Raw genomic sequence first — 11681 nt, 5'->3', positions numbered from 1 at the left:
ATTAAAATCGCATAGTTGCAGTTTGAATTTTAGACATTTCATAATTAGAAGATTGCTCTAGTAATTTACTTTGTATAGGAAGATTGGATGTTAAAAAGAAAACAAGTAACTTTGGAGATAAAATTCCTAGACACGTTTCTCAACCTATATGTAATATTAATTTCCTTGCTCTCCCTCTTTCTCTGGCTCCCTCTCCCTCTACATATGTACATAATTTTTATAACTATAGAATATTTATATATTTGAAGATATTTATATATTAATATTCTATTTAACTAATCTTAATTTTATAATGAATTATTTTATGTAGTGAAATTCCAGAAAAGTACAAAAATGACTTTCATTTGAGATAGAAAACACAAAACTTAAAATTGATTACAATGCAAATGTTTACCTTGTCTAATTCAATTATAAGGTGACAGTGCTCTTAGTGGGCAATATCTGGAAAAATTCCTTAATATATAAATAATGTTGCATATATACACATTTTTTCAGTTTATGGCTAGATCATCATAGGTAGTCCCTGGCTAGTTACAATGCTATTATTCAATTTTATCCTTTAATAACAAAGAACTAGCCAAATGTTTTCCCTAATGAAGAGTGATACTTAGCCAGTTCCAGAACTGAGCCACCGTTTCTGATCAGTTTACATTAGACTCAGATGGTGGTGATTTAGGAAGCTGTTTTGTTTTAGGGACAGCCTATTCAAAACAGCATATCAGATGTTTATTGAATATATATCTACGAATGGCATTACTCAATCATAAGCATACATATATTCTGTCTTAATAGATAGAATTGACAATTAAAATTGTCAAGAAATGTTCCCAAAGAAAAAATAATATAGTAATTTATTTTGAAAAATTGTCAGTTTCCAGTAAAGCTGAACGTACTCCAGTTCTATGACCTGACTAATCCACACCTGGGATTTATTCAAATGTGCACCGGAACACATGTAAAAGAATGTTCATAGAAACATTACTCAGATTGGCTAAAATTGTAAGGAACCCAAATGTTAATCAATATAGAATAGGTAAACAAACAGTGGTATATTTATAAAATGACATAGTATACGGTAATGAAAAATGTCACCTGAGAAAACATGAGTGGATCTCATAGATATGGTGTCGAGTGAAAGAACCTAGACACAAGAGGGTATGCTGAATGATTCAATTTATACGATGCTCAATAGGAGGCACACGTATCTAATAACAAGCCAAATGGTGGTTATTTTGGGAGATGGTGGTTAGATTGTGGGCTCTGAATGATGGTTAGATTAAGCAGAACGATTAAGAAATGTGTACGTTATACATGTTATAATTCGATAAAATGTAAATTTAAAAATACTACACCAACTATAGGAAATAATTTTCACATTTAGGTAAGAAAAGTAGATGATCAGAAAAAGAGTAGCGAGAGGATTTTATTTATGAACTTTATTCTTTGGCACTCATTTATTTCCCCCTAAATTCTGTGTTTCAGAATTAGGGACTTGCCAACTCAGCACTTAAATCCTCAGAGATTCCAAAGTTCTTGCCTGGGGCTCCTCCCGCTTGGAGGCGGGTGAGGATGGATGTATACAGGGGCACGCACACATACACGGAGAACTGAGCTCCCGTCCGGTTCCACACAATACAACAGGAACTTCACAAACAAGAGCAAAGCTGTGGGAAAAGCAGGTTGTGGGTGGCCCCGCGCTAGTTCTCAGGATTTCAGCCGCGGCCCGCTGGACAGCTCCAGGATGACTTCCGCTTCTCTGGGCTAACAGTCGGGCAGGTGCTTCTACTGATCCCCGAGGGACAGCTCCTTGTTCCTGAAAGGCTGTTTTCCCCTAGCTAACCGTGAGAACAAACCACTGAATACGGAACAAAGACGCAACCGCTTTGCTTTTTTTTTTTTTTTAATTTAAATTCCGAGTTAGCCGGAGCCATTTACTCCCTCTAGAAGCGGAGCTCCCGAGTGTGTGGACAGAACCCTCCCCAGGTCCTGAACGCTTACGGACGGGACGCAGTGACGCGCGCCTCGCGGGCAGTAAAATTGCAGGGGGGAAAGGGAGGAACATCGATTAAACCCAAATCGTGGGCGTGCAGTCCTCAGGGCACCGGAGTGCGTGAAAACTCCAGCGGACTCTGCTGGAAAGGAGATCATGCCCTCTAAGTCTCTTTCCAACCTCTCAGTGACCTCCGGCGCGAACAAGAGCGGTTCAGTTCCAGAGAGGTGGGAAAGGGATTTCCTGCCGGCCTCGGACGGGACTACCGCGGAGTTGGTGATCCGCTGTGTGATCCCGTCCCTCTACCTGCTCATCATCACCGTGGGCTTGCTGGGCAACATCATGCTGGTGAAGATCTTCGTCACCAACAGCGCCATGAGGAACGTCCCCAACATCTTAATCTCTAACCTGGCGGCCGGGGACTTGCTACTGCTGCTCACCTGCGTTCCGGTGGACGCTTCGCGCTACTTCTTCGACGAGTGGATGTTTGGCAAGGTGGGCTGCAAACTGATCCCGCTCATCCAGCTCACTTCCGTGGGGGTTTCCGTGTTCACTCTCACTGCCCTCAGCGCCGACAGGTAAGAGCACAGGTAGCTGTGGGTGGCTTGGAAAAGTCATGGAGAGGGGCGGGGAGAGAAGACTCACCCGAATGCACCTACTGGCAGAAGGACGCAAGGAAAGGTTGGGTGTCGAGAGGAAGAGAGGGAGAGAGTGTGTACCTGGGAAGCAGAATAAACAGAGTTAAAATGGACTGAGATGTGAAGCTTGGAAAAATATATGAAAATTACTATGTTTTAAAAAACAAAATTGCATTTAAAATTGCATATCCTAGTCTGACTCCTGACACTTAGGGAATATTATTTCATAGAAAAGCTATAGAAAAAATGTGCAAAAGAGTATCTTGTTGAAGCTTGTTGTATGTGCTTAAAATCTTGTAAGTGTACTTTCCTTTATGCAGTAGAATAAGAATCTAATAGGTAAGAATGTCTGCTTAATATTAGGGAAATATTTAATTTTGATTTTTTTTCAAGTAGGAGAACTTACTTACATTTATTAACTGAATTTTACTATTTCGTAGAAGTAAAACCAATTACATTAATAAATATTCTTTAAGCAGATGACTTCTCACTTTCTTCTTAATACCTGAAGCTAAGAGACCTTTTTTCCCCCCACAGATAGGTACCCAAAATACATCTTTGATATTAAATCTGCTTTTCACATATGTTAAGGGTGTGAAGTGTCTTTTTGCAGATCAACTAGTTCAACTTTGTCATTTTTCAGATGTGCATATTGAGGCCCAGGGAATGTAATTTCTAATGGAAGACAAGGGAGGAAAATCCAAGTCTCCTGACTCCAGGTCCATTTAAGCAGAAGGGAATGTTTGGATAGGGGTGAGGGAAAATGCAAAGTTAGCTATCTTTACATGGAGCTGTGCTTTAATTGCCTCAGTGGGAGTGGAGGACTGACTTAAACTATTTAGATAAACAATTAACTTGGATAATTAAGTTGGTATTCACTCTCCTCTTTAATTTACATATTCAATTGCTAATGAAAAATGAATCTGTATCTGAATTTCCTGGTATTTGCAACAATACTGGAATATTACTTTGGCATTGAAGAGTTAATCTTCATTGAGGGAAAGATGACATTCAACAGAGACTTGAGAAACTGAAAGTGATTCACTTTCTTGAAAACCACACTCCTGGAAATTTAGGTGCTTTTTGTATAAATTATGTACCTAATTTTGTTTATGTGGCAGCATTTCTATTATCTTTTAAAATGTTTTCTCTGAATTCCAAAGCAAAAACATGACTAGTTTAGCTGCCCCTCTTTATGCAATCTTATTTTACCTAGAAAGTTTAAAAAACCTACTTAATGATTAGAATAAAACTTAATGATTAGCAACCACAATAGTTTAAATTACTATCATTATGCTTTCATTTTAAAGACATGGCATTGGTAACAAGACCCAGGGTTGGAGTTTATTTCACACTAGGTTTTACAATCTATTGTCATGGAGACACATGACGATTTTCACAGGTAAATTTGCCCTGGCGAAGATCAGAGAAAAATAATAATCCTCATATATTTACTGACTTTTTCTGTTTCATTTGTGTGTCGTATACTCCATGAATACAGAATGAATAATTTAGTAATAATGATAAGGAAAAGTGAGATGCCTCTTCTACTTGGTCTGTAGGCTACACTTGTCTACGAGTGTATTCAGGAAATATAAACTAGGAAACCTGAGTAACTGTTGATGAAGTTATGCAATATTTTCCATGATTCACTTAACATGGGTTGGAAATGGTTTGTTATATATTGTCTACACTTCTGTTTTTCTTCTAGAGCATAGCAATCAGCAGTTGATTAGTACTTGATAACCTCTTACTACATCTCACCAAACGCTATGATTTCTTGTGGATGTGGAATCAATTGTAGGATTAATTGCACTTAGCACAGTGCTATTTTTGTGTGTGTGTGATTTTTCAATCCTCACAACGCTGTGAGATAGGCACTATTATTTTTAAATTAAAAACTTTAAAGCTAAGAAAACTGAGATTAAAAATTCAGTACCATTTTTATGATCACACAGCTAGCCATCATGGTGCCAACATGTTTGAATGCCATTTAAAGTCTGAACACTTCACCATTAATCCACATTATTACAATTCTGGGTGTAAGAAATTACTAATAGTATTTTTTATTTACCTGCGGACTTAAAAGTTGAGTTTAAAACAAAGCACCCAAACATAAAAAAAAAAAAAAAAAAGAGTACAGGAGCTGATTCATGAGATTTATTACAGTGAAAAAGCATCATAAAATGTAACTGCAAAATAAAAAAGTGCCCTGAATTCAAAATTAAGTAGTAGTTCCAAAAATAAAACTATAATAAACAAATAAACAAAACTCTGTTATTAGAGTCTTTAAACAATAAATTCAATTATTTGTATATGTATCCTGTCTTCATACATGGCCTAAGTGTCTTTGCCTAATAAAGTAACAGTAGAGAGTTAAAAAATAGAGATCACAGTACATAGTAAAAATCAGGAAGATAATTAGATTTCAGAAAGCATATTCTAACGTGAAGCGAGTACTGTTATTCTATACTTCAGTGATGTCAGATGTCAGTATCATTAGATTGCAGAGACTAAAATGAAAAACATAAATATTTTGAATCCACCTTGAGGCCTAAATCACTTTGTTTGATAAGGCCAAAGGGTGGTCAGATGACACTGGTATCTGTGATTATTATTATATTTTACTTTTTTGAGACAGAATCTTGCTCTGTCGCTCAGGCTGGAGTGTAGGGGTGTGATCTTGGCTCACTGCAACCTCTGCCTCCTGGGTTCAAGCAAATCTCCTGCCTCAGCCTCCCGAGTAGCTGATACTACAGGTGCACACCATTACACCTGGCTAATTTTTGTATTTTTAGTAGAGATAGGGTTTCACCATGTTGGCCAGGCTGGTCTCGAACTGCTGACCTCAAGTGATCTGCCTCCCTCGGCCTCTCAAAGTGTTGGGATTACAGGTGTGAGCCACCGCGCCCGACTGGTGTCTGTGATTATTAATCCTTGACTTTCCATACTCTTCCAAGGAGTTTCAGCAGACACATCCCTAGGCAACAGCATTTGTGCCCACTGCAGTCGTGCCTCAGAGGCACATCATCATAACCAGTATGGCTGGAGGAGAGACAGTGCATGGTATGAAGTGGTGATAGTGGTGATCTTAATTTATTATCATTTTTTACTGTTATCTTGATAGACATTTTTCTTACAATTTTGAAAATGTACATTGTTTGCTTGTTTACATAAAGTAATTGATTAAAAGTATTTCTATATTTTGTGTTTATGATGTTTCTAACAGTTTTATACATACACACAAACACACACACATTCCCACCTTCCACCGTGGAGTATTGGGACGTATGTGCTGTGACATCAGGTTGGTGGCGCCCCATAAGCCATATTTACTTATGGGTGGTGTTATAGTGATCTCCTTCTCTATCTATGAGTAGCTGCATTTCCAAATTTGGAATGTTATTTATTTGATTCTTGAAGACCTTTTGGTCTCTGATGGCACATTATTAAAATGCTAATAACTCTTAGGAATGGAGTTTTCCTTTTTCCTTCATAGGAAAAATTCTCACAGATTCCTAGTGCTAAACTGTAAACTTTATAATTTCATGTATTAACAAATATAAAATTAGATGTCAGTTCTTTATTCTGGCTTCTTATATGTTAACCAAAATGCACTTATAAATTAAATTTTAAAATACAAATTATAAAAACTATAAAAAATAAACTAATATTAGTTTAATGTATTGGGTGACATTTTTTTCTGATACCAAATAGCCAATGTTGGATTAAATGTAAAAATAATATTTTACCAAATCTGATTAAATTTCTATTGTATTAATAATTATTAATAAAAAATCAAAGTTTTTATGCGCTGGTTAGGATAATCAGATTTTATTCCATAACTAGGTCAGTAGACAAATTCTTGAATCATTAATATTAGTTTTACATTATATCAATGCAAACAGACATTCTATTGAGTGTAATTATTTGTTAAGATGCTGAAATAGGTTGGATACAGGCCCTGGGTCTAACACTCCCTAGGATTCATAGGACTTTTCCATCAGTCTTCATCCGGTGGTGGGAGGGCATGCTGTTAACTGTTTGCTGCTTTCTCATCAAAACTCCTAACTGAAGCTCAGGTTCAGGTTAACCAGCTGCCCCTGACTGGAGATGATGTTTTCTCCTTTGCTCCATAGCCCTTGCCTCTCAGTCTCTTAATTGGTAGTGAGATTGGCACCAAGAGTGTGCTTCTAACTCTTTAGAAGAATAGTTCACATTCACCCTATAATACTAGAGTGATGACTTATTTATGTTAAACTTATTTTTGTTCAACTTTGTATTACTCACACTGCTATAAAGAACTACCTGAAATTGGGTAACTTATAAAGAAAAGAGGTTTAATTGACTCACAGTTCCACAGGCTGTACAGGAGGCATGGCTGGGCAGGCCTCAGGAGACTTAGAATCATGACAGAAGGGTGAAGGGGTAGCAAACATGTCTCCACATGGTAGCAGGAGAGAAAGAGCTAAGGGGGAAGTGCTACAAACTTTCAAACAACCAGATCTCACAAGAACTCATTTACTACCACGAGAACAGAAAAGGGAAATTTGCCCCCATGATCCAGTCACCTCCCATCAGGTCCCTCTGTCAACACTGGGGATTACAATTCTACATGAGATTTGGGTGGGGATACAGAGCCAAACCATATCAAACTTGTGACAGGAGAATTTAAGGCAGCTTAAAAATAAAGATACAAACAATACACCGCAGGACTAAAAAGGGAGGAAATCAAGGGTGGGGAAAAGAAAAGTTGGAAAATACAAAATGATCCATACTTTCACAAAATGCGAGTCATAGGTTTTTCTGAGAGCTTTCTAGTTGCCTTTTCAAAAAGAAAAAATTGCTTTCCATAACAAATGCTCTGTTGTTATTTTTATATAACCATAGAAACAGAATCCATTGTAGTTTCTGCACATAATTTATTAGTTTTTAATTTGAATTTACAGGGCTTATTGTTGAATAAAGGTTATTATATTTGACTCGAATAAATTAGATATCTTTTACTCATTGATCTTGAACACTTCTAGTTTATCTCTTTCTTTTATACTTAGAAGTAATTTCACACACTGAATTAGAAAGGCACTGTATAATTCTCACAAGATTCATAATATTGCCATAATTTATATGTTACTTATAGCTTTTGAAGATTATCCATCTATCTTGATCTGAAACTTTTGGGGAACACTACAAATAAGGAGGGATTGCATCAGGCTTGGGTTTATGATTCCTGGGTGCTAACCATGTATCCGTTACATCCAAATGTCTTAGTTGGAGAAAAATGATAAAACTACAAAACTCATGGCCATAAGGTGGTGTTTTCCTTATTTGCAAAATAAGATTCATGTCTTCCTCATGATGTGACATATCATAATTAAAGAGCAGGCATCTGATTCTTCAAATACTTAATTTCTGCTGGATTCTGGATACTATCCATTCTTTTGCTGAATGTGCACCCATTGCACTGGACAGCCTTGCTGGAAGCCTGTGGCAAAGATGCTCACTGTTGCACACAACTCTCTTAAAACATGGTTTCTAAACCCAGCTTATCATCAGAATCACCTGGAAATCTTAGTATGCAGAATCCCACACTTCACATTCTAGGGACTCTGCATTAGTAAGTCTACAGAGAAGCCTAATCATATTCTCTCTCTCTCTCTCTCTCTCTTTTTTTTTTACTTCTCTAGGTTTTTCTGAATATTGATGCATCTTAGGCATCACTGGATTAGACTCAGTCTCCATTTGTCATCGCCATTCCCACTTCAACATAATACCCAACAACTCCTACCACAATTGCTCTTAACAAGGATCTCCTTGTTGCTCAGCCTATAGTTTCAACCATTTATTGAGACCCTATGGACTCTATTGGCCAGGCCAGGCATTGTGTTATGTATTAGAGATATAACAGTGAGCAAGACCTTTCTCTTATTATACAGTTTACACTCAGACTTTTTGTGGACCTATTCCTTGCCTGATAGATGAAAGTTTAATAAAAAAAGAAAGAAAGAAAGAAATTTTGGGTAGCGTCATTAGAAAGATTAGTGTAGATGGAGATTTTTGAGATGCTATGATGACTCTATAAGAGCTAAAAAAGATCCCATTTTTATTAGGTATTTTCTTTCATGATTAAATGTAATTATCTCTTTACATTAAAATTTAAACTATTCAGATGTTACAAACGAGATCCAAAATAAGAATTGATGAAGAAATCTATTTGTTTATTGAGGTTTAATACATGAATAGTGATTATTTTTCTCTTTATATGCCTTTTGATCAAAATTCTCTAGTATTTAGTTTTCAGTTAGGGATATCCTCCTGAGACCATCTGTAAGCGAAAATATACCTTTTTACAGATACCTCCTATGCTAATATACACAGTGAAACACTTTTTATGCTAAGAAATACTTTTCCTCACATTTCTATAAATATTTGAAGGAAGCATGATAAAACATGCCCACATTAATTTGCACTATCTCATTTTAATTTTTGCTTTTTAATTCTTTCAAAGATACACACAGTTGGTATACAACATTTTCTTCGACAATCGTAAGCTATGTCTCAGTACTAATAACATTTTGGTAAGTGTTTACGGTATTTTCAACTATAATTCTGTTTTTGTAGGATTTTCAATTCTGCCCTTTTATTCAAATGTGTATCATTTAGAGACTATCATTGGGGTCTATCCTTTTCTTGCAGGAGGTGGCTCATAATCCTCCTTGTTGGAACGGCCAACATTTCTGCTAGGTTTCTTGCTTTCCTTAAACCAAGATTTTTGTATCCGTTTCTAGCAATCTTATCAAAATAAGAGATTTATTGTTTTAATTTCTATTTAAAATTTCTCTATATCTTTTATGGTTATAATGCCTGTTTGGTATGAATGTTTATGTTGGCCAAAATTCATATGTTGAAATCCTACTCCTCAAGATGATGGCATTAAGAGGTGGGCCTTTGGGAGATGATTAGGTAATGAGAGTGGGGCCCGCATGAATGGGATTCACACCCTTATAAAAGACTCCAAAGAGACCCTTGACCTTTCCACCATTTGAATAAGCAGCAAGAAGATCCATCTATGTAAAAAAAAGGGGGACCCTCACCAGACACTGAATCTCTCAATGCCTTTATGTTAGATTTCCTAGTCTTGAGAATTGTGACAAATTTCTGTTGTTTATAAGCTGCCCAGTGTATGGTACTTTATTAGAGCAGCCCAAGTAAACTACGACAGTACCTCTACAATAGTACATGTGCTTAGATATGAGGTAGAGAAGTGATATTTTCTTCTCCTTTTTAAATATGTGGAGGAAAGTTCAGAATACCCTTCACAGTTTTTGATAATCTAGAAAGAAGGCTTGATCTTTTTGTAGTGATAACCTCTCTGCCCTTTCCTTGTCTTCTTCCACAGAAAAAAGAAATTGCAATCAGTTTTTTGGTACTGTCCTCTTAAATATGAATTGTCAGTCAATAATAATGCAAATTTATTGGGAGAGATTACAGTACAAAGAGATCAAACAAACAAACAAATGTGGAACTAGGCTGGAAAGAGATTAAATGTTTATTTCTATGTTAGTTTTATAGATACATAGCAAGAGCTGGTTGCAGTAGCTCATACCTATAACCCCAGCACTTTGGGAGGCTTAGGTGGGCAGATCACTTGAGCCCAGGAGGAGTTTGAGACCAGCCTGAGCAGCATAGCAAAACCTCGTCTCTACAAAAATACAAAAATTAGCAAGGCTTGGTGGCACATGCCTGTAGTCCTAGCTACTTGGGAGGCTAAGGTGGGAGGATTGCTTGAACCTGGGAGGTGGAGGGTGCAGTGAGCTGAGATCAGGCAACTGCACTCCAGCCTGGGTGACAGAGTGAGACCCTGTCATAAAAAAAAAATATATATATATATATATGGCAAGAATGTGCACATATAACATAGGAATAGGACACTATAAAAAATCTGAAAACATTAAAAAACTTATAGGAACTTATATCAACAAAAGATGATAGAAATTTTAAAATTCAGAAAAAATGATGGAAAGTAAAGCTTACAGAATATCTTAGAAATTAAAATCAAGAGGAAGGTGAAGTTGTGCTTGATAAATGTGATTTTCCAAAAAATATCAGAGATTGGGTAATAATTCAGATTTGTCTAACTAAAATCATGTGGTACTGCATCTTATTTGCTAGGTATATTATCATTTGAAATACTTTAAAGAGAAATATAAAAAATTCGAGTTTTACATACCATTTTGAATTATTTGCATCATCATTGCCTTACTCAATGTGTGTGTTTGAGTTAGCTGCAGAAAGTTTTGGACTGTTTACTGTGTCCTGCAGTGTGATTCCTTTATCACTAGTACATTGCTGGTATATTGTCATTAATATTTTAGGTTGGAGGAGAAAATAACTTTATGGGATCTTGACATGAAATAAATTTGAGCTATAAAGACAAAATATTGTTCTGCTTTCAAGTTTTTCAGTCCTTATTATTGGATTATGGAGAAAATCCCAATCTAGATTAGTCTTTTATTTATTTTATTTTGTCAAAATACAGTATGACCAATCTAGATTAGTTTCTAAAATTCATTAATGTCTTTAGAAAAAGAGTGAAAGGGTTCACACTCAGAAGTTATGGGAAAGTATCAAGGAAGAATTGAATAACATTATTTTGTGAACATCTTATATTTTGGTATTCAATACATTATGATAGATGTAACATATATAGATTTAGAATAATTTAAGAGGTAAACAAATGTCTAGGATTTTGGAAATGAAATAACTAGGATTTAGGAAATGCCAATTTAAAATATTTTTCTCTCCCTTCCTGTTTTCTGCGCTAATAAGTAGCGGAATGACTTGTAGACTGAGAGACACCAGGAATCTTAGGTCTTACATACACTTTTAAGCAGCCAGGGAATAAATAAATTTGAGCTACAAAGACAGAATATTGTTGGCATCTCTCTTACTAAGCAGGATGTCTTTCTCTTCATTTTCCTTCCTTCCTTCCTTCCTTCCTTCCTTCCTTCCTTCCTTCCTTCCTTCCTTCCTTCCTTCCTTCCTTCCTTCCT

General features: G+C 36.2%; 1 protein-coding gene across 1 annotated transcript in view; it reads left to right on the top strand.

Moving 5' to 3' along the window:
- Window positions 1-2007: 2007 nt before the first annotated feature.
- NMBR (neuromedin B receptor) overlaps window positions 2008-11681 on the top strand; it is a 13571-nt gene continuing 3897 nt past the window's right edge. The window contains exon 1 of the mRNA XM_011969795.1: window positions 2008-2568. Coding sequence (XP_011825185.1) covers window positions 2147-2568 — 422 coding nt within the window. The 5' untranslated portion in view covers window positions 2008-2146. The remainder of the gene's footprint in view (window positions 2569-11681) is intronic.

The sequence above is a fragment of the Mandrillus leucophaeus genome, unplaced genomic scaffold (genome assembly GCF_000951045.1).
Source record: "Mandrillus leucophaeus isolate KB7577 unplaced genomic scaffold, Mleu.le_1.0 Scaffold906, whole genome shotgun sequence".
Lineage (NCBI taxonomy): Eukaryota > Metazoa > Chordata > Mammalia > Primates > Cercopithecidae > Mandrillus > Mandrillus leucophaeus.
Note: the sequence above shows the minus strand (reverse complement) of the source record. Positions and strands in the feature narration are given on the sequence as shown.